This window comes from Uranotaenia lowii, chromosome 3 (genome assembly GCF_029784155.1).
Source record: "Uranotaenia lowii strain MFRU-FL chromosome 3, ASM2978415v1, whole genome shotgun sequence".
Taxonomy (NCBI): Eukaryota; Metazoa; Arthropoda; class Insecta; order Diptera; family Culicidae; genus Uranotaenia; species Uranotaenia lowii.
Window position 1 is genome coordinate 239,964,393 of NC_073693.1, and position 26,330 is coordinate 239,990,722.

General features: G+C 38.9%; 6 protein-coding genes across 7 annotated transcripts in view; 3 read left to right on the forward strand and 3 right to left on the reverse strand.

Moving 5' to 3' along the window:
- The window catches only part of LOC129751583 (organic solute transporter alpha-like protein), a 181,635-nt gene that overhangs the window by 27,880 nt on the left and 127,425 nt on the right, over positions 1-26,330 (forward strand). The gene's annotated exons all lie outside the window — the stretch shown is intronic.
- On the reverse strand, positions 7,702-11,450 carry LOC129751587 (uncharacterized). The gene is made up of 2 exons (XM_055747189.1): positions 10,778-11,450; positions 7,702-8,018 (listed from the first exon to the last, which is right to left on the reverse strand). Exons 1-2 carry the CDS (start codon positions 11,337-11,339, stop codon positions 7,813-7,815), a joined length of 768 nt encoding a protein of 255 aa, XP_055603164.1. The 5' UTR covers positions 11,340-11,450; the 3' UTR covers positions 7,702-7,812.
- LOC129751586 (RNA transcription, translation and transport factor protein) lies at positions 16,921-18,092 on the forward strand. Of its 2 annotated transcripts, none has more exons than XM_055747187.1 (3): positions 16,921-17,150; positions 17,236-17,585; positions 17,632-18,092. In XM_055747187.1, the coding sequence occupies exons 1-3, from the start codon at positions 17,090-17,092 to the stop codon at positions 18,007-18,009; spliced, it is 789 nt and encodes a 262-aa protein (XP_055603162.1). In that variant the 5' UTR covers positions 16,921-17,089; the 3' UTR covers positions 18,010-18,092. The 2 variants fall into 2 exon arrangements, with proteins under 2 accessions (XP_055603162.1, XP_055603163.1); XM_055747188.1 differs by having other exon boundaries at positions 17,236-17,571; positions 17,651-18,092.
- LOC129751591 (uncharacterized) lies at positions 18,033-18,488 on the reverse strand. Its single transcript, XM_055747192.1, has 2 exons — positions 18,230-18,488; positions 18,033-18,166 (listed from the first exon to the last, which is right to left on the reverse strand). Exons 1-2 carry the CDS (start codon positions 18,384-18,386, stop codon positions 18,090-18,092), a joined length of 234 nt encoding a protein of 77 aa, XP_055603167.1. The 5' UTR covers positions 18,387-18,488; the 3' UTR covers positions 18,033-18,089.
- LOC129751584 (NADH-cytochrome b5 reductase-like) lies at positions 18,526-19,654 on the forward strand. The gene has a single exon (XM_055747185.1). The coding sequence runs from the start codon at positions 18,632-18,634 to the stop codon at positions 19,652-19,654; it is 1,023 nt and encodes a 340-aa protein (XP_055603160.1). The 5' UTR covers positions 18,526-18,631.
- LOC129753219 (cytosolic carboxypeptidase 6) lies at positions 19,526-26,133 on the reverse strand. The gene is made up of 5 exons (XM_055749017.1): positions 26,115-26,133; positions 24,679-25,172; positions 24,251-24,619; positions 23,874-24,189; positions 19,526-20,280 (listed from the first exon to the last, which is right to left on the reverse strand). Exons 1-5 carry the CDS (start codon positions 26,131-26,133, stop codon positions 19,691-19,693), a joined length of 1,788 nt encoding a protein of 595 aa, XP_055604992.1. The 3' UTR covers positions 19,526-19,690.

The window sequence follows — 26,330 nt, forward strand, 5'->3', positions numbered from 1 at the left end:
TCTAAAAAAACAATTAAAATCACTTATTGAGCTTATGATCGCTTTTCCTTTGCTCTTTCTTCCGCTGACGGGCGACTATTGACCAAATCCAATAATATCGTCGCGACTAGCCCTTAAATATTTCAAGATATTGAAGAAACGAAACCGAGAGACCTTGTGGCATACCTATATGTTTAGTTGTATTTGAATTTCATTTAAAAAACATCTTTCAGGGGCACTACATATTATACAAACACTTAAGGATTTCACGCAATCCGAATGCGCGCTCAATCAAACATGGTATCCGCAATCACAGAATTTCATCACTTTGCGCAATAACAATGCGCCTTAATATATGCTGTCGTGGAAGCACAAAACCACGTCATTGAGCCTGATGGAAAACGCCTAAATGCTTCCAGGCTTCCTCTAGGTGAGAACGAGGTAACTCTCTTAGCGCCGCACGCTCACTTTGTTTCAGCGCTTTCATTTTCCGAATGCCTAGGACGTCGTTGATGGACGTCGGTGTCGCTGTTGGGAAACGTTCGCTGCTGCTGAGAGCTTTCGTAGCGATTTACCTACACAACAATACATTAGTGGGAGGATATGCGTCTCTTTGAAAAGGAAAGAGCGGATTCTAATCTTCATCCCCTCCCTCTCCGCAGAAAAGAAAGCCAAGAACGGCGGCGTATCGTTATCTCATGGACGCACAGATGAGCTAGCCATTTTTTTTTTTGCGTTTCGCTTGAGCGTAGTCGTCACCAGCGTTGCCAGATTGCAAACCGCTCAATTCCGTAGATTTGACGAAAATCGAAAAATGTACTGATTTTGCTAAATGAAGCATGATGAGCTTTTTTTTTGTCGTCAGGTAGAATTTTGGTTTATCCGTAGAATCCCGTTAATTTTCGATAATCCGTAGAAAATCCGTAGGAAATGCTGAATGTCCGTTGATTTTGAGCATCGATCCGTAGCTCCGAAGAAATGCCTAAAATCCGTAGATCTACGGAGGAATCCGTAGATCTGACAACGCTGGTCGTTACTGTCGTCAGTTAACACACATATGCAAGCTCAGATAGAGCTAACTCTCTCAAGTTTTGGGAAGACTAAATCTCCACTGACCACAGCGAGGCCATGTTATATTGATCAGCTGCGAAAAGCTCAAGCCAGGATTGCCAAATAGTTTTTTTTTTTAAATATTATTGTTTCAAACTTTTTTTCCCATGAGGACACAAACGAACTTCCATTGAATTGAGTATCCTCCTTCTATAAAAGTGTTGTTAGTTTTGTAAACACGATTCTTTTTTAAATATTCTTTCCAACGAATTCTTGAGTTTTGGCTATCCACGAAAATTGTTCTTCGTTATCTTTCAGGGTTGCATTCAACATATAACTCTCATGAATGAAATGTGAAAACAGCCATCTTAACTGATAGAATTTCTTCTAGAATATTCTTGCATCCAATTAGATATTCATTTTAAAACAAATCATTACAGTTATAATGGTTGTTTATCCATTTAACAGCGTAATAGTTCCTTCCTCCTAGCTATACCTATATTCACTTCCATCTTATCAGGCTGTTATTTTTACGGGTTTTTTTTTTGTTCTTTTTTTTTATCAACTAGATACGAAAGATCTTTTAAGCGTTTTTACTTCTTCCCTTATTTGTTTATTTTTTTGCCATATTTTTTTCGTCTTTGTTACTTTGACCCGCTTCATCGCTCTGACAGCTCACTTTCTGATCACTTTATTATTAATCTATCTTCTTCTTCTTCTTCAATAAATTAATTTTTGTATTTCTTATTTAACCGTTTTTCATACTCTTCTTTTTTCTTCATAGCTTTTCATCGTTCGTATCTTGTCATGTTCCATGTTTCCCTTCCTCTTTACAATATAACGTCCTGTTTTCGTGAGATCATCTTCTTCTACAACCAACTTGGTACTTCATAATCTGTCTTTCAAATCTCCCTTAATATTATCTGTCATCTCATTCTCCATTCAGCTGTCTTCTAAACACGCTGAATTTACTTTTCGGTTCTTCTAACACGCACATTATTTTCTACCTCTTCAATTCACTTGTTTTAATTCAGCTGATTTTAGTTCTTTGGTCCTCTCAGACCCGCAAATGATTGGCCATCCTCTTTTACTTCCGCGGTCCTCCCAACACACAAATAATTGGCTGTCCTAACAACTCGCCGTTAGTTTCATTTCAGCTGTCCTTTCAACACGCTGATTCTACTTTTGCGGTCCTCCCAACACGCAAATAATTGGCTGTCCTCTCAACTCGCCATTAATTCCATTTCAGCTGTCCTCTCAACACGCTGATTCTACTTTGCGGTCCTCCCAACACGCAGATAATTGGCTGTCCTCTCAACTCGCCAATAATATTCAATTCAGCTGTCCTCTCAACACGCTGATTCTACTTTTGCGGTCCTCCCAACACGCAAATAATTGGCTGTCCTCTCAACTCGCCATTAGTTTCATTTCAGCTGTTCTATCAACACGCTGATTCTACTTTTGCGGTCCTCCCAACACGCAAATAATTGGCTGTCCTCTCAACTCGCCATTAATTTCATTTCAGCTGTCATCTCAACACGCTGACTCTACTTTTGCGGTCCTCCCAACACGCAGATTTAATCTTTGCGGTCCTCTCAATACGCAATTATAAATTCACCAACACAACTGCAATTGGCTGTCTCTGAAATTTGACTTCCGATTTTCAATAATTTTTCGATTTTTTTCCTTTTGAGTCAATTGTACATAATTGATGAAAAATATGTACTATCCGCAACACTGGTCGTTTTCGATTCTGGTGTTTTGTTTTCTCCTTGGTGGGTGATCTCTGCCCCAGGTTCTTTACTGTACGATAAAACTTTCCGACGTAAAAAAAACGCACTAATCACTTTATCACTACAATCTGTAAATATTCTCAGTCCTGTCGGTCGCCAAATGTGCAATCCAGATGCACCATGAAATCACCCACCAAGGTAATGTCGTCCTCCGGACCGACGCTGCAACTCGCTCAGTCGAATGACGCGTTGCTACTGCTGGCGATGCTCGAGTCTGGCCTGAGAGAATCCATAGAAGTATTCTCTCGTCCATCCTTGACCCACACACACTGATGTCTTCTGTAAGCATTTTTATTCCGTGCCACGTCCTTTACACTTTGCTCAGTTTAATAATTGCCCGTTGTTTTTTGGTTCCCCGGAACCATTTAAACAGCCACAGCGTAGCAGACGATTCACCGGAGTCCGGTTGGGTGATTTGCGAAAGGCAGACGATCGAAGGCAACCTAATAGCAATATCGTGAAGCTGTGTTTATTGTTTAAAAATACAAACAAAGCGACATTTGATTTCATTTTATGTAAGAAACCCAGTTTAAGCGACAATATTCGATCATTAATGCTTTGTATTTTTTTTCTTTTTATTGAAAACAGGGAAATTATTAATCTTGTTTTGGAACTTAATCCGAATTTTGTGAGTTCCAGGTACGAGGTTCAAAGCGTCTGGAAATCAGCTGGATTGCAACGTATTATCAAAAGTACAAGGATCTACTATTCTTAGTTACAACGAAGATGTTCCTTTAGTGGACAGTATAAAAACAGAACCAGAACAGGTAAGATTTATCATCGTCTTCGTTTTTTAGGGTGCATCAATCATTTTATTTTTTCTCAGTTTTTATCACCCAACGCAACGAACTCGGAGGAATCATCCATGGTCCAGGGGCTTAGATATGATGGCAAGTTTTATGCTACAACGTGCTACAACATTACCCGAATACCTGACTCCAAAACGTACAGTATGCGGTACCCAATCGGACAAGAGAAGATATATCAGGATCGTGAAACTTGATGTTTGTTTCTGTTATCTGATGTGGAAATTTAAATTTGTGATAAGGTAAATTTGTTGTGCCTCAAAAATTGACTAACAAAATAAAATATTTTTAATATTACAGATAAAAAAACTTGATCGATGAATGGAGCATTTGGTCTAGTTTGATGTTCGAAAGTAAAATCTGCTACAGGTGCCTAAGAAAAAAAAAATGAATACAATTTAGACTTTAAAGGGCCTGACAATGCTAATAGTCTCAGTGCCAAAGCTTTAGTATGACGGCTATCTGGCCTTCACTATGATAAGTGCCATCCATAAGGTTTTGTGATCAATCACGTTTGATATTGTATATGATCTCTAATTTAAATAACTAGTAAAGTGCTGAACCGAACAATCAAAGGGAACATCAATTAACTTCGTGGTGAGAAAAAAAATTACTCCCAATAGTATCAACACTATCCTCATTTTCCTGACCCTAAATGTTATGCATTGAAAATCTACCGGATAGTTAGAGAGAGATCAAATACTGTTCGCTCTTCTATTGACATAAGCTATAATTCCACTTCGAACCCATTAGACTGCTTAATTACATTTATTCCAAATAGATTAGTGTAAGAAAAATACTTAAAAAGAGCAGTAACATGAGATGACTTGTAAATAAAACTCAACATGAAATATTCTGTCTACGGAAAAAGAAGGTGCAATAAATCGGATGGGTAAATATGCAAAATTTGTTTTGATTCATTAATTGAAACCAAGTGATCCATGTACGAATTAAATCCAATAAGAATAAAATGAAAATGAATTGAAATGTAAATTTACTGTAAACAAACCCCACCATGCTTGTTGAAAAAAATTACATGTGATTTCGTTTTACATGTCAAGTAATGTCAAGTAGAGTTACATGAAATCAACTGTATTCACACGTGTTATTACCCGATTCCCTTCTACCCATGCTGTTGCATGTAAAAATACGCGGATTTTTTTAAGTGTGTATAACAAACTTGATTTTTGTTTTGATTGGCTCCTTCAGTGGTGATCCCAACCACGTGGTCCTTCTTCGAAGATGGCTGCCACGTCAAGTCTCGGCTCGAGCAAGAACGACCAGATTGATGATGATGATGAGTCAAACAATGGCGGCGGCCCTCGTGGTGACCAGTTGAGGGCAGTCAGCTAGCAAGAAAAAAAACCTTTTTTTTGTCGACCAACACTATAATAGCACCACTTTGGCGAGCTGGGGTCTGCCTTTGGCAGAAAAACGTATAGCGCGGTACAAAACACCGTATTAAACGCCCGAACGGAACGAAACACCCGGATATATTGGACGAAATCTCGAAACGCGACTGTTCACTATGAGCGATACGAGACGAATGATTAATCCAGTTGTTCAAAATGATTAGATTAATAAAACATACAAACACAAGGTTATCGTAGAATAACATCTTTATTTTTCTCTTTTTCATTGTATTTTTCGAAAATTTAATGTTTTATTACAAGTTCGTTCATAAAAACTTTATTAAAGTTTGTTTTAATACAGGTAGTTTGATTTCCAAACGACAAGGGATGATAAGTAAAGACGATTGATCAAATTTTTGTTACCGTTAGTAACAGTTTATAGTTTGCATGTCGGTTTTTGTTTATTTATTCCATGTTTATTGTTTAATTTATTTATTTATTATTTTATAAATGTTAGGCAATTAATTTCAAATTCAAATCAAATAATGGCTAAGTAAACAGGACTAGGTATAACACCACACGACATATAACATCACAATTCGAACATCACAAAGAAGGGGCGAATTACGGTTCAGTGGGAGGCAATGGAAAAAGCAGATGACAGCTCAGAACGAGGAGGTCGAAAGAGTTTCTTTTTTCGGGTGGTAACCGCGTAGCGAACACCACGCATGCGCCCGTTGCCGAGTTTCAGGCTGAAGCCAAAGAAGTAGCCATTTCCGACAGTGGGCCAGCAATCTAGCCAAGTGAACCAGAAAAGTGGGATTCGATCTTTCGGTGTCGCGACCTATGACCTGGACGATTCGGAATTCCCGTAACATCTTGGCCCTCCGTGCAAGAAATCATCGGAGAAACAAGTGACAAGCACGTGTTCAGCACGTGACTTCTTGCCCCAGACCCTCGGAAGACACATCGGTAACCACCGGACCACCCCGGAAGAAGACCAGCCACGGGGAGTGCAAGCCTCTTGCCCTCTACTAGCCTGGCAGAGCACCTTAGCCAGATCATCGCAAAACGATCGCTGGAATCCCCTTGAATATCCGCTTAGCCACCGCCACTAAGCCGCTAAGCGACCGCCAAACGTCGTCAAACCGCTAAGCGACCGCCAAACGTCGTCTAGCCGCTAAATAACCGCTGAGACAACGCAAAGCCACCACCAGATCATCGCCAAGCCACGACTGTCCGCCGCCGATCCGGCGATCCCTCGATCCGTCGATCCGGCGATCCGTCGATCCGTCGATCCGTCGAGCCGCCGATCCGCCGATCCGCCGATCCGCCGATCCGCTGACCCTCCAGTGCCGGTGAGCACCCGGTTTCGTCCCCAGAACAACCGCTATAACCGTTGCCAAGAGAAGCCCTTTCCCGCCGCAGGCCTGCCACGAAGCTGTGAGTAAAAAAAAAATACATATCACACAAAACACGCCACACCGATTTATAAATCACACAATAAAACACAAAATTAAACGAGTGAAACTTGTAACATTACACAAATATCACATCCGAGTCCTGGGTTCTGAAAGTAGGCACAAAGCCGACCTTGAGGTCCTCCGTTTGACATCCAGATCGAGCTAGCCAGTGCAAAAGAAGGTGATGTATACCCACCCTCACTGATCCCCAGAGGAACGACCAGGGATCCGAGGGCTTAGACCCCGTCCCCTCTGGACGTGTGGTAATATTTTAAATGTTCAGATTCGTGTGATTTTGTGAAATCGCACAAAAACCACATTCAGTATCGGGCCTGACAATAAATAATTATTCTATCGACGAAAAAAGGGATAATTTGTTGCTGCCCTGTAGTGAGAACAGCAGAGAACTGTTAAAAAATCCGCCTTATTGTATGCTTCCAGTTAGGTGAAAAAATATATAGGTGCATATATTTTACACGTATCGAGAAAAGATAATATTAAACGCCTAAATACAGGCAATGGTATATTTTTAGATGCAATAAGGCTGGAACAAATATCAATTTCTTCTTTTGTCACCCCCCCAAATTTCAAAAACCCGAAGGGGGAAATAAATAAAGTTTGAAGTAATTTATGTAAATTTCGATAAAAAATTTCAATATCTGAAATTTAAGATGATGGAAGTTATTTCACCTTTTGGTTTTCTTGATTTGATTGAATTATTCGATAAAAAATTACTTGATTTAGAAGTTTTGTGCAACGATATAGTATGCAACTTTTTTGCATACAAGCTTCCGTGCAACTTATTACAATTTATTTGTTTTTCGCATTATTTTTTATTGTCCCTCCCTCACGATGTTCCAACTCCGAGTGACAAAAGAAGGATTTGAAATTTGTTCCGGCCTAATCTGTTGAAAATGAATAAAAATTTAAAAATTATGAATTGAAATAAATTGAATTTTTAGAATTAATAAATGAATTTTCTTTTTTCAGAATCACTTTAAATATTAAGTCGCCAATGAAGAGCCAAAAATGTCCCTTAAGTTAGGCAAAGTGTATTGTTTCAAAACGTCTCGGTGTTATTATGCGAACAATGATTTTTCTTAAACCTTTGTTATAATTTTTTATAAAAGAACCTTAAATCGAAATACGTTTAGTTCAATCTTTTTTCGTTTTTTAGTTCAATAAAAAAAACATGAGAAGATTTTTTGCTAAAAAATTTTTGTAATATCTATAAATTATACTAATGCTTACTACAAATAAGAACACTATACCGTAGTTCTTATCTAAAGTACTCAAACTTATCTTGTAAGTACTATAGTATTCATTCTAATAATCAATCACACGCGCTGATGTTTGCAATGTTTACGGTCTAATCGAAATCTTCCGGTGGCGGTACTTCAACCGCATTCAAGCCACTCTTGGCCCATTCGAAGCCTTGTGGTTTTCTGGTGCAATACTGGAGGGGCTGACTGGTAGCGTTGCTACTGATGGTGATGTCAGAACAGGTGCGGAAATTTTCTTGAGCTCCGCATCCCAGCTTGCCGGAACCGTCCTCACAAATACCCCACGAGTTAGCTGGAAATATGAAGAAAACAAAATTAGTTCATCGTCCTGTAAAACTTGTTATAGTCTAACGCTTCAAGATGGTTAGACTTTTTTTCACTCGCAAGTTCATGTCTATAAAAAGGCGTTTGATTTAGAGTTTTCTTGGTGGAATATATTGAAAACGAGTAAAAGTATAATTTCAGGCGCATATATCTTCTTTAGGAGTTTAACTCAGAATCTCCTAACACAAGTTGAATTAAAATACATTGAAGTTTTGAATAGGCCGAAAATTCCAAATTAAATCAATGAAAATGTTAAGAGTCCATATCTGAAGTTTGTCTCCCATGTCGTGAATACTTAAAACTCAGAATTGATTCTAAAACGATGTTAGTTCGTTCTTATAACGTAACGCCGTGTGTACTTTGTGTCGATTAAAAATCAATATTAGTTACAAGATATAAGGTTCTCGACAATAGATTATCAAAACATGTACCGTAAACTGGGGGAACTTTGATAATCATGAAATCTTTGCAGATAATCATCATTAACTAAGTCTGAAGTAAAAAAATCTGAAAACTGTTTTCTGCGTTTGATATAAATTGAGTTTCAAATAGGATTAATTTTGTTTGATATTACTTCAAATGTACACAGCAAAAAAAATGTAACGATGGACGATGTACTTTCTGGGGATTACAGATTTCTGTTGCAATAATACATCTAAATGATGTACACAACTCGAATACGTCGTGAAGTGTAATATCACAACCTTCTATGTGATATCGCATCAAGTAGTCAATGTTTTATTTTGTTGACGTTCAAATTTGATTTCATTTCAAAAATTAAGAAACAGATTACGAACCTCAGCTGTATTTGTTTGGCTTGTAAGTACTACCAAAATTAATCAAAAATATAAGCAAACCCACAGCTTGAAAAATAATTTAATTATTTTTCATTTTTTAGGAAATTTGGCCCATATGGATCAGCGGTACAAAACATATTTTTTGTCTCCAAACAGCCGGGTACATCAAGACAATGTAAAATTAGGTACCTTTTGCGACTCAAGTTATGTGCAGGTATTTGATGTAATATCACACTACTTTTTTTGCTGTGTAGTTTTTAATTTAAAAATATCTGTTTTTTCCAAGACTCACAAACAAACAGCTCTCCTGATAAAATGATAGCATTTAGAAGCAAATGGGTTGTTTTAAAAGAAAGTTAAACTTTTTTCCTTTGTACAGGTATAGTTTTGAAGTTATTTTTATGGTGATATTTATGATAATTTTTGGATATTTAAAAAACATATTTTCTATAGCCTGTATAGGACAAATGGCTAAAACCCCTATCAAATGGTTAAGTTTCAATAAAAAAAGAACATAGGAACAGGGAGAGAACCTAGGGAATTGCATGAAGGTAAAATTTCATTTTTTTTAAGCCAATAAAATATTGAAAAATGTTTATCATTTTTGCCCCTAAATGTATGCAGTAACATTATCCATCTTTTGAGAATATTTGTTTTTGAAAGAAAACGTTAAAAAATTCAATTGAGTCCAAAAAAAATCTGTTTTTGATGTTTTAAGCCTTCTGTGATAATCGGCATCAAAATAATAATTATGAATATGTTGAGATACGTTAAAACCATAATGATCAAGGTTACTCCGAAACATGAAATCTAGTTTTGTAACAAGCATTTAGTTATAGCCACTAATGTCAACTGCTACCAATGAGCATGATCATTGTAATCCTTACCTCAATAAGTATTTAAAAATAGTGTTACAAAAAAGCAACCCCTTCCAAAATATTAATTAAAAAAGTGATAAATGTTCCCCCAGTTTTCGGTTTGTCTAAATATGGCCTTTTTCTATGCAAAATACATCTCAGATTCAGTCAGACCATTACAATGCGTCTTAGAGATTGGAGATATAATTTTTGAAACAATTCATATCTCAATATCAGAATTAATTTGAGAATGCTGTATTTAAGAATGAATTATTAAATACTAAATTATCTCAGATTTCCAGATCCAATTTTTTATGAGCGCCCGTCAATATGATGACCCTCTGGCTGGGCAATCAAAACTTTTAGATAAACAGAGTCAGATTTCGCAGCTCCTACAGTTTTCAGCTAATCTTCTATCCGTCTGTAATTTTCTCTACTACAATGGTTTTATTTTATTTTAAGAAATTGTCTTTTTTTACTGAAACACAAGTAACAAAGATCTTTCATATACCTACACACATTGAGAACATTTAACGCCTCTAAATAGACTACAGTTTATTTTGTGTAACCAACACATGAGGGAAATTATGATTCTGAAGACTTGCACACCCATCTAAATTTCAGTATCTTTGAACAAAGTAAAAAGAATAAAAGAGCTTGAATTTCGATGATCAGAAAACGTTTAAATACTGGAATTTGAAGAACTTTTTTTTGTAATCCTATGTCATATTTGAATTATGTTTTCAAATAATTAGGTACCTATTTATGTAATGCAAATCGATTAGATGTAGTAAGCCAAACAGAAAATCGTTAAGTATTCAGACTATATAAATTAAAACAGCGAAGGAATTTTCGCTTTTTTTTCTATATAATTTATCGCGGTCAACTAGATTGTATAAATTGAGGCGTTAAAAAGAATATCTGGCATATGTTACGACGTGTAATCGCCTTCAAGTATGCAATTTAGACGATCTGGTCAGAATCCTAAAAATGACCTGTAATTCATGCACATGAAACATTTAATGTGGTAAAAATTTTAACAAAATTAGAAAAATATATTTGGAATATCGTACCGGTAATGTAAGTCCACTGGAGAATACAATGTTCACACGTGAAATTGTCGGGCAGTTGAAGTTTCACGTGGTAGTCAACGTTTGCGGTTGAATTCAGATACCATTCTCTGCGTCCATTGGCATCTAGCAGCTGATTTTTCTCGAAGCATTCTTCCGTTTCCGAACCTTCTTCACTTAAATTACACAGATCGAACAAAAAATAACCCCTATGATTGGCTGTTATTTGAACCGTAACGTCGATGATGGATCCTTCCTGGTATGAACGAACGATTTCCCCATCACCATACAAACCACCCAGCTCGTGAAGCCGAGGGCTTACATCAGCATAGTTATCTCCGCACAATCCACAGCGCCCTTCGTTATCCTCCCACTGAGCTTGAAAACCTCCACAAAACTGCTCCATATCGTTGTAGTTTGGGAAAGGTCCATCTCGGCAGCGCCATCTGGATCCGCGAGCTATCGGATCCAGAACCATGCCGTGACCTTCGACGTGTTGAACTATCATCAATGCTATCGAAAGAACAACCGTGGCAACAGCAACGCTTAATCGATTCAAACCCATTGTAGCGACAAGCCTAACTAACTCGTTGTGGATAGTTTTTTTTTCAAATTTTAATGGGTTCCCTTTGATGTTTGGAGCAAACTATTCGCTCCCGACTGACAAAGGTCTTCAACAATGGTTTGGACATTGATAAGGCAAGGATTTTATAGAGGAACATCACGCCACTCGAAGGCTGAGTGACGTTGATATCGAGGGATCTAAGAGTTTAGTTCTAGTGTTGTGTTTATTTTTTAACGCAAGTGCATTGAATAAACAAAAAAAAAATCCTCAATACGAATGACTCGCAGTTCATTCACAAAACCTTTCACAAACCGTTCACAATAGAATATGAAAGTGGCATTGACAAATTATTAAGATTTAAATATCTTAACTATAAACTAAAAAAGGTGATCAGACCCAGACACCCGACGCTGGTCGCTTAACAGATAATGAATTTTCTCCAGTAATTTGTTGCTGTTCCAGATAACCACTGCCACTGTTCGAATGAAATAAAGCGCTAAATTATCAATTGAACACTTATCAGATTATTCATCAGGAAATGGAGTAAATATACCTTTTATAACGGTGGCATATGATTTTTTACTCTATTTAAACAGAGCACAACTATTAAGTGCTTTTATAGCCACTTATGGACCTTTTCCTATGTATACCGAACCGTTTGTTAAATGATGACAAATAATTTTCATATATACATTGGTAAAATCTGGAAAAATTGTCTCCTTTTTTTTGTAATTTTTTTTAAAATATTAGACAGAAATTGCCTGAAAACAGAGTTTGTGGTGGAATAGTGTAAGTTTAAAAATAGTTTGGAGAGTCTTCATGACAATTAAAAATTCGTAAACATATCATTGCAAAAATCGTTCACTTTTTATGAGTATAGTTAGGTAACGCAAATGATGTATAATTAATAATTTTCAATTGCGAATGATACTCTGCTGCTCTTCGATTGAGCCGTCGAGTTGTGTTGCATAACTCAAGGGGTGTTCTGACTGAGGACTTTTTAATAACGGCTGCATCTATTAATTGTAACAATCTAATAACGTTTAAAACCTTCGAGTCATCTATTTTTTAAACTTTGAACTCTTGATATTGAAAAGCTTTAAGAAAAATGGTTCGAATGAAGACGGTTCACAACTTTCTAGGAATTTATCAACACTCTATTTGGTGTTTACAAAATTATTTATCAAGTTCTTGTGGGAAACAATTAATTTTTTAATTGTGGTAATTGGCAAATGATCTATAACTGTATTAGCAAAAAAAAAAAAACACAAAAATTGGTTCTTTTAAAGGTTTGAATTAGAAAACATTCTTCAATTTTTCTTATGAGGGCGTTTAATAAATCTATGGCGTTGGCCTTTGGTAAATTTATGTCAAAATCACTGACATTATGTTGGGATATAAACTTAAGCGTTTAATTCCACTTAGGTACTTACATTTAATTGTTTCCCATTCATAAAAAAAAAAAACATTAAGAGCTTTTTGTAAATAGCTTTACTTCCTAAATCTGAAGACTCGCTGTAAAGTCCTTCTATGCCTAGTGGCTTAATAAGGGTCTTGTGTAAACTTCTGGCAAAGTTTTGGTGTATAAGTTCAGGCGTTTATTTCCACTAGTTCTCAGTATAAATCTCGAAGTGGGAGTGTCGCCGAAGTTAACCGTTTTATTCTAAGTTCGGTGACTAAACTCTCAATTTTTTGCATGCTCTGTCGATTTCTGAGAGGACGCGCTTACTGGGTATGTGCTGTGCCTCTCAAATACGCGAGAAATAATCTAATTTTTTATGAAACAATGCTCATCTCCAAAATTGACACCGAGAATGGCTTGTACATTAGACTGAGTCGATTTGGGGTCATTTTTGAATTTCTCAAACCCTGGGGTCTCAAAAGCTTCGTTTTGGTTCAAAACTCGTCCAAGATTTTTTGCAGAATTTTTAAGTAACGTTTTTTTTTTTTGTCAATTGAATTCAATTTGTGTCAATTGAATTTATTTTATATCAATGCCAAAAGACATACCCCTGTTAAACAGCTAATAACTTTTTTGTCTACAAGATACGAATTTACGGTCTTAGACAAAGTTGTTCAGCGGAAAATTTCCTTAGAAGAATTTATAAATTGGCACAAAAACCATTAGCAGGCTCGGTTGCACAGAAGAAACAAAAATGATGTTGATTTTTCAGAACAAAATATTCAATTTTCTCATACAAACCTATAAGTCCAAATTTACTCATGTGAACGTTACTTAAAAATTCTGCAAAAAATCATGGATGAGTTTTGGACCAAAACGAAGCTTTTGAGACCCCAGGGTTTGAGAAATTCAAAAATGACCCCAAATCGACTCAGTCTATTGTACATAGGCTAGGGTTACCATATGCTACAACGGCAAAAAGAGTACTTTGAGAAAAAAATTTAAAAAACACTAAAGAAAAAAATCAATCGTAATCCATTATCTTTCAGGTTATGGAAATACCGTCAATTTGCTGCAAGATATGGGACTTGCATGACTAAGGCTCAGTATTTTCAGTTTAATTTTGCGAAGGGTTGGAAGTTTTAGATTTGCATTTTAGATTTTGATTTGACTCTGCATTTGAAAATGAGTTTTTGATAGAGCCGTTTATTTTCATTCTACCAGAATTTTTTTTCCGATTCATGTGTTATTGTTTTTGCACTGTGGTTTACTGGTTTCAAGCTATTTGTTTGTATGCATATTGTTTGATATTCGAAAAATCATTACCTACTTAAAGGCGCTCATTGCCCTCATAGATTTGTTCTCATATAGAAGATATGCCTTTTGGAAAAGAGCATATTTAAGTGGCCTGTTTTCTGAAAACTTTTATCTATCGAAGTGCAAAGAATTTTTTTTCGAAAAACCTTGATATTAAATCAATTTATATGATAAAGTTTTATTAATTGCCGTTCAGCAAAAAAAGAGTACACTTCGAGGAATTTCACAAAAAGAAAAGGTACGCTCATTTTTTGGTCGAAAAAGAGTACTGTACTCTTAAAAGAGTACGTAAGGTATCCCTAACATAGGCCCTAAGCATTTCGGACCATGCAGATAATGAGAAAGCCATTCTGATTTAGATTTAACACAAACTTGTTCGAAGGTGCCAGGTGTTCTGATTTATCAGGATCGGTCCTGATTTTCAAGAGACCTTCCAAAGTTTAAAAACGCTTCAATTGTCCTGATTTTAGTAAGTTGGTTTTTAACACTCTAGAACCCAATTTTTTTTCGCTGATAAATTCAGAGAAGCTTAGTTTTGTGATTACAAACAACTTTTGTTCTGCGAAAACCTTTAAAGATGAAGATTTTTTTTGATAATTTCTCTTAAAATATATGTATAACTACAGGTGCTCAGAAATTGGACATTCAGCGCTTTTTCGATTGTAATCCCTAATTTTTGAAGCATTTTTACAGTGACTCATAACGATATTTTTATGTTTTTAGGACTATTTTCTCTTTAAAAATCAATCCAGATGGGTGGTAGGTACACGCAGAAAAATTTATTTTAGAAACAATAAGATTTCGAACGAAAATAATAAAATTTTTGGTTGGGAAAAAGCACAAATATATTTTTGGCCACATTGAATAAAAGTATCGATTTGATTTGAACTCATCGTTTGATTGAAAACGAAATACCCCCTTTTTGAAAATGATCCATCATACTTGTCAGAATAATAAAATAATTTTGGGTAAAACACACAAAATTTTTTTAGGCTATTATTAAAAAGAATAGGAGGTTAAAAATTAGCGATTTTGTATGATTTGAATTCATTTTTTTTTTTTCAATTCAAACGAAAGCAAAATTGTTGTTGATTTTCGGGTTTATTGATTCGGTTTCAATGAATTTTATTTATGCTTAATTTATTCGCATTAAAATGCCTTTTTTACATTGGAAATTCTTCTTGTGAGGATGAGTATTGGCACGTTATGGCCAACTTATCCTAACTATAACTCTTGGACGTACACGCAGAAAAAGAATGGGGAGTCGAATCAACAAAACGTTTTTTTATTTAATTTTGTTTTATCTATTCGCATTTAATGGGTACTTTTGATATGAAATTCGATTCGAAACAGAATCCCACATTTTGTCAATTTTACAAAATAGTCGAAAGCAAGCCATCGTGTATGGAAGAGGGGTGTATCGTTTTAACAAAAATCAATTTTGTTATTTTTGAAATGGATAGTTGGGCTGTTATGAATCGAAAAATATGTTTTATTGGCCAAGCGTGTATAGATGAAACGTCAACTGAAAAAAAAAAGAAAAAAAAAACTCGTCAAAATTAAGCTTAAGCAATTGTGCCTCCTGATGTATCCGAACAGAAAAACGACATTTGGTCAATTTCTCGCTCGTTCGGAGATAGTAAACCCGGATTCCGGAATGCTACAGAGTTGCTTTTATTATAGGTAAGTTATTTTTATTTCAGTTAATTATCAAAACTAAACAATTTCGCATTTCCTTTTTTTCAGGCCGAAACTTAAGTTGGTTTGTCGGACCAGGACTACCAACAAATTGAGGGACACAGCTCATTCCTTCAATCACGACAGCTATCGGATGCCGAATTAGTGAATCGGGCTTTGAAGCGATGCCTTTATCAGTGGTAGCCCTTCCAGCGGGACGATAATTTTAACCTGTTCCCGAGGACATCAGTTACAATCAAGGTGAGTCTAAGTTGCAAATATTTGCTAAAACTTTACCCTTTCATAATACGCATGTGAATCACCTGGCGCGAAGAAAATTTCCCATAGAAACAGGCAGACTGAATGGGGTTGATTCACAAACATTGATTTTTATATTTTCCCCTTTGTTTTCAGATGTCGCGACCCAACAGTAATCGGCCTTTGCATTCCTGGTCCCGCCCTTCCGCAGTTCGTAAATTTTAAACTAATGCGATACCAGACGATCGTGATGCAGATTCCGCTTTTGAAGGAAGATCTGCCCTACAGGAGAGCGGAAAGCATAAAGAAAAAAACACAGTGTATATGGTGTATATTGTGAAATCATAAATAAAAAATCAAAATGCCGTTTTAATTGGTGTAATAAAATTTATTCCATTTGAAAAAAAACCCTTATTTAAAAATTAATATATTGATTTACATTAATCAAACCGAAATAATTATAAAGAAATGAAAATATTTTTTTTTTCAGTCCAAAAATCTTTTTACGTTTTACCCAAAATTTTTGCTATTTTGCTAAAAATTCTGGATCATTTTCAAAAAGGGCCTATATTGTTTCAACAAGGATGATAAGTTCATTTTCGATCATTTTATTTTGTCGATATAATCTGAATTATATTTGTGCTTTTTCCCAACCAAAATTTTTATTATTTTTGATCCAAATTTGATTGTTTTTACAAGATATTTTTCTGCGTGTAACTATCGGTAATCGGATAATTTTCCAATATAAATCGTATGTGATATCTGCTATCTGTGCTATGCTTCAGCTAACGTGTGATTCAAATTTCGAATTATATTCCCCCACTGGGGTGTAGTTGCATGCAAGCTTTTAAACAAAATAAAGTAACATTTTGTAATTAACACGATCTGCAGATGTGCATGACATCGTAATGGTTCATAATGGCCATAACGTGTTATGGATATAAATCGTCGATGCGTCTGCTTGAGATTCCAGCTTATAGATTTATAGCCGGGTTAACAAGTCTGAAGAAAAACAGGATTTGCAAAATAGTAAACTAATTTTCATCATTTAAACATTCTACAGTTATAAGATCATCATCTTAGTGCTGTTGTAATTATGTTTGAACGATATCTAGCTGCTCTTGAATACCCGGCTCCTGGAGGCATCAATATCGATGGTAAGATGATAAAAATCCTCTTGAGGACTTGATTGCTTTATATTGATGATTCATTACTGAATACAAATGATTTTACACGATGCAGATCCCAAGGAATTTCGCAACATTATCCTGTGGCTGGAGGATCAGAAAATCCGCCATTACACCATCGAAGATCGGGCCAACTTGAGGAAGGTAACGTCTCCAGCCGATTGGGATCCGGCTTATGAGAAGTACAAGTTGGATCTCAAATTTCCGGTGTCGGATCTCAAATCGAAGGCCGAGGAACTTACCTGGTTATTCTTGTACGCGATAAAGCTGGAATACTCGGACAGCGTGGACCGATACAGGCCCATTTCCGGTGCCAAGAAGCAGGAAGAAGAAAAGAAGGCGACGGCTGCACCCCAGATCAAGTCTACCAATCCTTTCGACAATATCGATTGTAGGTTGATGAAGGTGTTCTCAAAATGCCTTAAAACAGAATATTCAAATATATTTTAAGTTTTGTTTCCCAATTTCAGTCACCAGCCCGGATTTCGAGCAAGGCTCACGTAATTTGGCTGAGAAATTGGGCGTAGCCTATCACCCGGACCATTTAGTGTCGCTTCGATCTGCTGGTCGGGTCATTTCAACCATGTTCAACAAGGAAGTACTCAAAGAACCGATCATAACCGGGAAACCGTTTCCGCTGGACGAAGGAACCGGAATGGGATTCTCCAAGGAACCAGACATGGAAAAGGCGGCTCGCATTCTCCGATTGTTGCAAATACAAAACCTTCGAAAATTGCAAACGGCAATCAACGAAACGATTGTTTCGGTGCAAAATATTACAGCTGACCCCCGTACGGATACCTCGCTGGGAAAAGTTGGCATGAAGTAGATTTTCGGATGAACGGAATGCTGTTTTCTTAAAAAATACTATACTGTCTATAATAAACCCTAATATATAAACAATTGAAACTATTCGGTGGACTTCTCCTTTGGCGTTCCGAAAGGGTAAACATCGAGTATACGGGTTACTCCGATCCCGGCGGCAACTGGAAAATAGAAAAGGTTTTGAAACAACGAATGTCCTTAAAGTTATTTCAGGCTGATCATACCTGCCGCAACACCGTACATAGCAGAGCGTCCAACAGCCTGTGGTCGTTTTTTAGCTTGAACATATACATAAATGCCCATGCCAATGACACCGGTCCCGCTCACTAACCGACACGGCAAACAGTCCTTGTGTCTGTTGGCTATTGCTGACTCCGTCATATTGAATCCAGAACTACAAGAATCCACGTTAGAACTAACAATTGAATGTGTTTTCGAAAATCAAGTTTATAATGGCTTTTTTATATTCTTATTAGAATTCTGCTCGCGTTACGTAGCGTTACTAAATTTAAAAACATTTTGATAAGGATTTTTATCATTTTAACTCTTCTGTAAATCCCCTTTAAACAATATTTTAAAATTTAGTTCACTTTTAGTGGATCCAAAATCTAGAATAAAGAAAGGCTATGGAAATGGAACTGGAGGAAATTCCCGAGTGCTGTGGCTCCGGCTGTACCAATTGTGTGTTGGATGAGAAGTGTAAAATCTCTGCTGTCGATATCGAAGATAAACCAAGCATATTCGATACCAACTGTTATCATCCCTTTAGATGCGATTCGATTGCTCAATGTTCACCGAACACGTTCCGTTTCCGGTTTAAATTTCATTGTCTGCAAAATTCTGGTACCGATGATAAACTTTTAGTAATCCCTGCAGGCACTCATCTCATGATTAGAGCTCCGATTGGATGGCCTAACGATAGGCGTATTTTAAATTCCCTTTTTCAAAAATGGCGGAAGCATGCATCAGCTAGCGACAACGTTGCACCACGTGTTCCGTTGAAAAGGTTAGAGAAACACGATCAAACGGAAGAGAATTTGTATTTTAGCAGACCTTACACCCCGATTAAAGCGAATCGGGAGGAGAAGTGGTTTGATGTTTTGGTTAAACTAGAACCACACGGAGAGATGTCGGAATTCTTGCAGACTCTGGATGTTGGAGCGTTGACAGAATGGAAAGGAGTCTACGGAAGTTTTTCCTGGAGTCGGAACCGAAGGAAAAACTTGATTGGATTTGCACAAGGCGTTGGTTTGGCACCCATCTATTCAATTATGACATCCATTCTTGAAGATGAGGTCGACGAAACCAGGCTTCATCTGATTTACTGCTGTAAGGACGTCGAAAATATACTTTTAAGAAATGAGCTGCTCAGGATGGCAACTTACTGGAACTTCAAATGCGAAATATATCTGTCTGGAGAATCGTGTGAGTGTGGAGGAAAGTCAAGCATAAGCCAGTGTTTGTCATCGCGTAAAAAGTACAACGAAACGATATTTAATCACAGATTAACGAAATTGGACATAGAAAATTTATTACTCAAGATCACACAGAATTCGAGTCAGGTCCTGGTCTGTGGCACTGAAGCCTTTACTAGTTTAATAGAAACATGTATAACAGATTTGAATACTAAAGACTTTTACAAATTTTAACCCCCTTTCGTTTTAATACTCTACACATCCTCCCAGCTAAGTTCTTCTCGAAAAACTCTTGGTTGCGGGACGCTTGGGTTTATCTCTTTCCCTATCGTAGCCCCGACCGGAGATAGCTTCGTCCAGTCCTCCCCTGGTGAGAAGATTAAAATCGATTATGGTTAGACAGGGTTTGGGTGGCACGTTGACTATCTCGATGGGTGGCATTTTCGGTTCCGGGATCATTTTAATTTTGGGCGGTACTTTAAAACGGTAATCGCTGCTAAAGTCTAGGTTGCTGAACCGAGCCGCTTGAATACTGGACAGAGAATACTGATCCGGTGGTCCGAGAGCCCGCATACGGAATCCTCCGTAGTTGGAGTACATGTAACGAACAGGAGAGCCCTCGTTGGAAGTGGAGCTGTCGTAGCAAATCGAAAGATCCGTGTAGCTTATGGGCGCATGAGTGCGTACAGTTCTTGGCCGCACGTGCACTTCACTGCGGGTCTTGGAGCGGCCTCTAGGTCGATGCGTTCGAGGTCTGCCTTTACGAGGCCGCAACTCATCTACCGGTGGAATTGGCAGCACGTTGGTGAATCGATAGTACTCCAAGATGGACCGGGCCAGGTTTCGTCCGATGCGCATATCTGGATGGAGAAAAATTAGATCAAAATTGTAGAAAAAACTTTTAGAAGTCAGTAGTCAGTCAGTCAGTCAGTCAGTCAGTCAGTCAGTCAGTCAGGCAGTCAGTCAGTCAGTCAGTAGTCAGTCAGTCAGTCAGTCAGTCAATCAGTCAGTCAGTCAGTCAGTCAGTCAGTCAGTCAGTCAGTCAGTCAGTCAGTCAGTCAGTCAGTCAGTCAGTCAGTCAGTCAGTCAGTCAGTCAGTCAGTCAGTCAGTCAGTCAGTCAGTCAGTCAGTCAGTCAGTCAGTCAGTCAGTCAGTCAGTCAGTCAGTCAGTCAGTCAGTCAGTCAGTCAGTCAGTCAGTCAGTCAGTCAGTCAGTCAGTCAGTCAGTCAGTCAGTCAGTCAGTCAGTCAGTCAGTCAGTCAGTCAGTCAGTCAGTCAGTCAGTCAGTCAGTCAGTCAGTCAGTCAGTCAGTCAGTCAGTCAGTCAGTCAGTCAGTCAGTCAGTCAGTCAGTCAGTCAGTCAGTCAGTCAGTCAGTCAGTCAGTCAGTCAGTCAGTCAGTCAGTCAGTCAGTCAGTCAGTCAGTCAGTCAGTCAGTCAGTCAGTCAGTCAGTCAGTCAGTCAGTCAGTCAGTCAGTCAGTCAGTCAGTCAGTCAGTCAGTCAGTCAGTCAGTCAGTCAGTCAGTCAGTCAGTCAGTCAGTCAGTCAGTCAGTCAGTCAGTCAGTCAGTCAGTCAGTCAGTCAGTCAGTCAGTCAGTCAGTCAGTCAGTCAGTCAGTCAGTCAGTCAGTCAGTCAGTCAGTCAGTCAGTCAGTCAGTCAGTCAGTCAGTCAGTCAGTCAGTCAGTCAGTCAGTCAGTCAGTCAGTCAGTCAGTCAGTCAGTCAGTCAGTCAGTCAGTCAGTCAGTCAGTCAGTCAGTCAGTCAGTCAGTCAGTCAGTCAGTCAGTCAGTCAGTCAGTCAGTCAGTCAGTCAGTCAGTCAGTCAGTCAGTCAGTCAGTCAGTCAGTCAGTCAGTCAGTCAGTCAGTCAGTCAGTCAGTCAGTCAGTCAGTCAGTCAGTCAGTCAGTCAGTCAGTCAGTCAGTCAGTCAGTCAGTCAGTCAGTCAGTCAGTCAGTCAGTCAGTCAGTCAGTCAGTCAGTCAGTCAGTCAGTCAGTCAGTCAGTCAGTCAGTCAGTCAGTCAGTCAGTCAGTCAGTCAGTCAGTCAGTCAGTCAGTCAGTCAGTCAGTCAGTCAGTCAGTCAGTCAGTCAGTCAGTCAGTCAGTCAGTCAGTCAGTCAGTCAGTCAGTCAGTCAGTCAGTCAGTCAGTCAGTCAGTCAGTCAGTCAGTCAGTCAGTCAGTCAGTCAGTCAGTCAGTCAGTCAGTCAGTCAGTCAGTCAGTCAGTCAGTCAGTCAGTCAGTCAGTCAGTCAGTCAGTCAGTCAGTCAGTCAGTCAGTCAGTCAGTCAGTCAGTCAGTCAGTCAGTCAGTCAGTCAGTCAGTCAGTCAGTCAGTCAGTCAGTCAGTCAGTCAGTCAGTCAGTCAGTCAGTCAGTCAGTCAGTCAGTCAGTCAGTCAGTCAGTCAGTCAGTCAGTCAGTCAGTCAGTCAGTCAGTCAGTCAGTCAGTCAGTCAGTCAGTCAGTCAGTCAGTCAGTCAGTCAGTCAGTCAGTCAGTCAGTCAGTCAGTCAGTCAGTCAGTCAGTCAGTCAGTCAGTCAGTCAGTCAGTCAGTCAGTCAGTCAGTCAGTCAGTCAGTCAGTCAGTCAGTCAGTCAGTCAGTCAGTCAGTCAGTCAGTCAGTCAGTCAGTCAGTCAGTCAGTCAGTCAGTCAGTCAGTCAGTCAGTCAGTCAGTCAGTCAGTCAGTCAGTCAGTCAGTCAGTCAGTCAGTCAGTCAGTCAGTCAGTCAGTCAGTCAGTCAGTCAGTCAGTCAGTCAGTCAGTCAGTCAGTCAGTCAGTCAGTCAGTCAGTCAGTCAGTCAGTCAGTCAGTCAGTCAGTCAGTCAGTCAGTCAGTCAGTCAGTCAGTCAGTCAGTCAGTCAGTCAGTCAGTCAGTCAGTCAGTCAGTCAGTCAGTCAGTCAGTCAGTCAGTCAGTCAGTCAGTCAGTCAGTCAGTCAGTCAGTCAGTCAGTCAGTCAGTCAGTCAGTCAGTCAGTCAGTCAGTCAGTCAGTCAGTCAGTCAGTCAGTCAGTCAGTCAGTCAGTCAGTCAGTCAGTCAGTCAGTCAGTCAGTCAGTCAGTCAGTCAGTCAGTCAGTCAGTCAGTCAGTCAGTCAGTCAGTCAGTCAGTCAGTCAGTCAGTCAGTCAGTCAGTCAGTCAGTCAGTCAGTCAGTCAGTCAGTCAGTCAGTCAGTCAGTCAGTCAGTCAGTCAGTCAGTCAGTCAGTCAGTCAGTCAGTCAGTCAGTCAGTCAGTCAGTCAGTCAGTCAGTCAGTCAGTCAGTCAGTCAGTCAGTCAGTCAGTCAGTCAGTCAGTCAGTCAGTCAGTCAGTCAGTCAGTCAGTCAGTCAGTCAGTCAGTCAGTCAGTCAGTCAGTCAGTCAGTCAGTCAGTCAGTCAGTCAGTCAGTCAGTCAGTCAGTCAGTCAGTCAGTCAGTCAGTCAGTCAGTCAGTCAGTCAGTCAGTCAGTCAGTCAGTCAGTCAGTCAGTCAGTCAGTCAGTCAGTCAGTCAGTCAGTCAGTCAGTCAGTCAGTCAGTCAGTCAGTCAGTCAGTCAGTCAGTCAGTCAGTCAGTCAGTCAGTCAGTCAGTCAGTCAGTCAGTCAGTCAGTCAGTCAGTCAGTCAGTCAGTCAGTCAGTCAGTCAGTCAGTCAGTCAGTCAGTCAGTCAGTCAGTCAGTCAGTCAGTCAGTCAGTCAGTCAGTCAGTCAGTCAGTCAGTCAGTCAGTCAGTCAGTCAGTCAGTCAGTCAGTCAGTCAGTCAGTCAGTCAGTCAGTCAGTCAGTCAGTCAGTCAGTCAGTCAGTCAGTCAGTCAGTCAGTCAGTCAGTCAGTCAGTCAGTCAGTCAGTCAGTCAGTCAGTCAGTCAGTCAGTCAGTCAGTCAGTCAGTCAGTCAGTCAGTCAGTCAGTCAGTCAGTCAGTCAGTCAGTCAGTCAGTCAGTCAGTCAGTCAGTCAGTCAGTCAGTCAGTCAGTCAGTCAGTCAGTCAGTCAGTCAGTCAGTCAGTCAGTCAGTCAGTCAGTCAGTCAGTCAGTCAGTCAGTCAGTCAGTCAGTCAGTCAGTCAGTCAGTCAGTCAGTCAGTCAGTCAGTCAGTCAGTCAGTCAGTCAGTCAGTCAGTCAGTCAGTCAGTCAGTCAGTCAGTCAGTCAGTCAGTCAGTCAGTCAGTCAGTCAGTCAGTCAGTCAGTCAGTCAGTCAGTCAGTCAGTCAGTCAGTCAGTCAGTCAGTCAGTCAGTCAGTCAGTCAGTCAGTCAGTCAGTCAGTCAGTCAGTCAGTCAGTCAGTCAGTCAGTCAGTCAGTCAGTCAGTCAGTCAGTCAGTCAGTCAGTCAGTCAGTCAGTCAGTCAGTCAGTCAGTCAGTCAGTCAGTCAGTCAGTCAGTCAGTCAGTCAGTCAGTCAGTCAGTCAGTCAGTCAGTCAGTCAGTCAGTCAGTCAGTCAGTCAGTCAGTCAGTCAGTCAGTCAGTCAGTCAGTCAGTCAGTCAGTCAGTCATTACTCACACCCATCTTCGGTGTATTGGGTAAGCACATTGCTATCGTTCAAATAATAACCACACATCGAAACTTCTAACGTGTAGGTGTTAACATTGTCGCTCAGGGCATCCGCAAAATATCGTCTAGCCGTGCCGGATTTTCTGTCGTCGGCATTGAACATCATGTGATCCTGGGAAAACTCTTCGCACTTGGACGCGAACAATTTCGGAAAAACCAGATGCCGCTCGTATCGGTACACATTGTCATAGGTACTTCCATAAATGAATGCTCCCGTCAGACTTGAATGGGCGTGGATATCGATGACAAAATCGACCTGGTAACACTGCAATTGGAAATTGAAATGAACGAGGATATTATATAAGAAATGTGTTGTTTTTACTAACGCTAGAATTATCGTACTCCTTCAACATTTTCATGGTCGAAAATAGGGTTGGATGGGTGTACATTGATTGTCGATTCCAGGAGCGATTCAGATCGTGTCCGATCACATTGCACCGATTATTTCCCAAAAATACACCATCGGGATTCATCATCGGAATGATTTTGAACACAACATTTTCTCTCAGTGCTTTTGATATTGGCATATTGCCTGCAGCCAGAAATTCAATAAGCCCTTGCACTACATAAGAGGCCGGAGATTCACCCGGATGTACCCGGGCCAGTATAACCACAATGTGGATAAGGTTTTTGTGATCAACTTTTTCCGGCTTTTTTACTTCATCGAAAGTCACAAGATCCAACCGACGGTTTTGCTGTAAAAAAGTAAATTCAAAATTACAAACTTAGAACTTTCTACCTTCAAACAACTCACAATCGTCGTCCCCAGTTGTGATCTTTCGAAAGATTCCGGATATTTTGTTTCCAACGCACTCAGATAGGCCTGCAGCTTAGAATACGAATACGGAAAAGTCATTGCGAACTGATACACCTCGTCCTCTTTGTCGAACCCAAAGGCGAAACTCAGCACGTAATGATTCTGATGCACAGCTGACTTGTAATAGAAGACTTCGCACCGAGGCAAACGTTGCCACTTCGGTCTACTGGTAGATTTTACCAGTGGAGTCATGCCGTCCTTGAACAGATTTCGACTCTTGTTGATGTTAACGATGTTGAAAATCACTCGCTGATCTTGTTTGACGTTGTCCACGGTAAAGTTAAACCAAAACCGGTACCGGGGATTGCAGGTGTCTGGCCTCAGAAACAGGTCGTACTCGAATTCACCGACCAGATCCACCCGGCCAAGGTTTCCGGTTTCAAAGGCCGCATCAAAACACAGGTGGCCCCGCTTGGCTTTACCGCTGTGACCTGTGGAAGAAACGTGACATAAGAAAGACTTTCTTCTAATCACTTTTTCAGTTTCGTTTATATGCAAAGAGAAGAGGTGTGGTAAAAGAGGAATGGAAATATAACAATTAGAGAGTGTAAAAGGTGATTTATATCAATATTGTACAATTATTCAGAACAGTAACTATTCCGTAGTGGCTCCAGAGGTAACGAATTTAAATAATAAAAAAGAATTTCAGTTTAATATAAAAAAAACTTTTACAAGATCTTTGTCCAAATTATTCAAAAACTGGTTCCATAGCGGAACCCTATGCTTGAGAACGTTGAACAACTATCGCTTCTTATATTGGAGATTAGAAACGGTCTTGTTTTCAACAGGGAACCTGCCGTTTGACTAATCTGTTATTTTCAGGCTTTTATCAAATGATGATATATTAAAAGATAAATGTTTAATCAGGGTTCGACAAAGTGAACCGAAGATAATAAGTTCCAACACATATTGAAATAAGTGGCTCCAGAGAGTAGCCAGTATTTTTTTCCAGCAGTTTAAAGCCCAAAGAAAGTATCTAGAGTAGTACAGAACGCACAAAATGAAAAAAAATGAAAACATAATCCAAAAATTTGGAGGCTCGATCGCTCAATAAAGCAAATCATCTTCATCAAATGCGAAACATCTTATTTCAGAAATAATAATATATCACTCAATAGATTTTTTATGTTTAGCGAACACTTCCAAACAAGCAAAGTTAACCACATAATAAGCTCTAGAAAAAACAGGATAGTTTGACGGTATTTTCTTTGATCAAAAATCCTTTTGTTATTGCGCATTAGTCCAATTTTTGTTAAACAGTCGTTCTTAAATAGGGCGTTTTAGTAGCTGAGTTCAAGTCCAGTTGTTATTCTTAAACATCACAATTTCTTCAAAAAAAAAAAAAAAAAACAACTAATCGGACTTTTCTTTACCACAGGCACTGGTAAACATGGATTCCTTTTATCATCAGTTAGTAGGTAAATAATTAGAGAATTTGTAATTTTCTTAGAAGCACGTTCTTCTAGCTCTTTTTCACTCACAATATCTACTTAATTGCACAACACAACAAACTTCCGCGAATTTAGATCTGGATGGCCACCAAGTGCAATCGGTGTACCGTCCTTCAAAGCAGTTAACGTAAAAAGCTT

Coding starts and splice junctions, on each gene's coding strand:
- LOC129751587 (XM_055747189.1), bottom strand. CDS start 11,339: ATGGGTTTGAATCGATTAAGCGTTGCTGTTGCCACGGTTGTTCTTTCG. Junction 8,019..10,777: donor CCAGTGGACTTACATTACCG/GTACGATATTCC, acceptor TCATATTTCCAG/CTAACTCGTGGGGTATTTGT.
- LOC129751586 (XM_055747187.1), top strand. CDS start 17,090: ATGTTTGAACGATATCTAGCTGCTCTTGAATACCCGGCTCCTGGAGGC. Junction 17,151..17,235: donor TGGAGGCATCAATATCGATG/GTAAGATGATAA, acceptor TACACGATGCAG/ATCCCAAGGAATTTCGCAAC. Junction 17,586..17,631: donor TCGATTGTAGGTTGATGAAG/GTGTTCTCAAAA, acceptor ATATATTTTAAG/TTTTGTTTCCCAATTTCAGT.
- LOC129751591 (XM_055747192.1), bottom strand. CDS start 18,386: ATGACGGAGTCAGCAATAGCCAACAGACACAAGGACTGTTTGCCGTGT. Junction 18,167..18,229: donor TATGTACGGTGTTGCGGCAG/GTATGATCAGCC, acceptor TCTATTTTCCAG/TTGCCGCCGGGATCGGAGTA.
- LOC129751584 (XM_055747185.1), top strand. CDS start 18,632: ATGGAAATGGAACTGGAGGAAATTCCCGAGTGCTGTGGCTCCGGCTGT.
- LOC129753219 (XM_055749017.1), bottom strand. Junction 24,620..24,678: donor CACAACTGGGGACGACGATT/GTGAGTTGTTTG, acceptor ACTTTTTTACAG/CAAAACCGTCGGTTGGATCT. Junction 20,281..23,873: donor CCAATACACCGAAGATGGGT/GTGAGTAATGAC, acceptor TTCTCCATCCAG/ATATGCGCATCGGACGAAAC.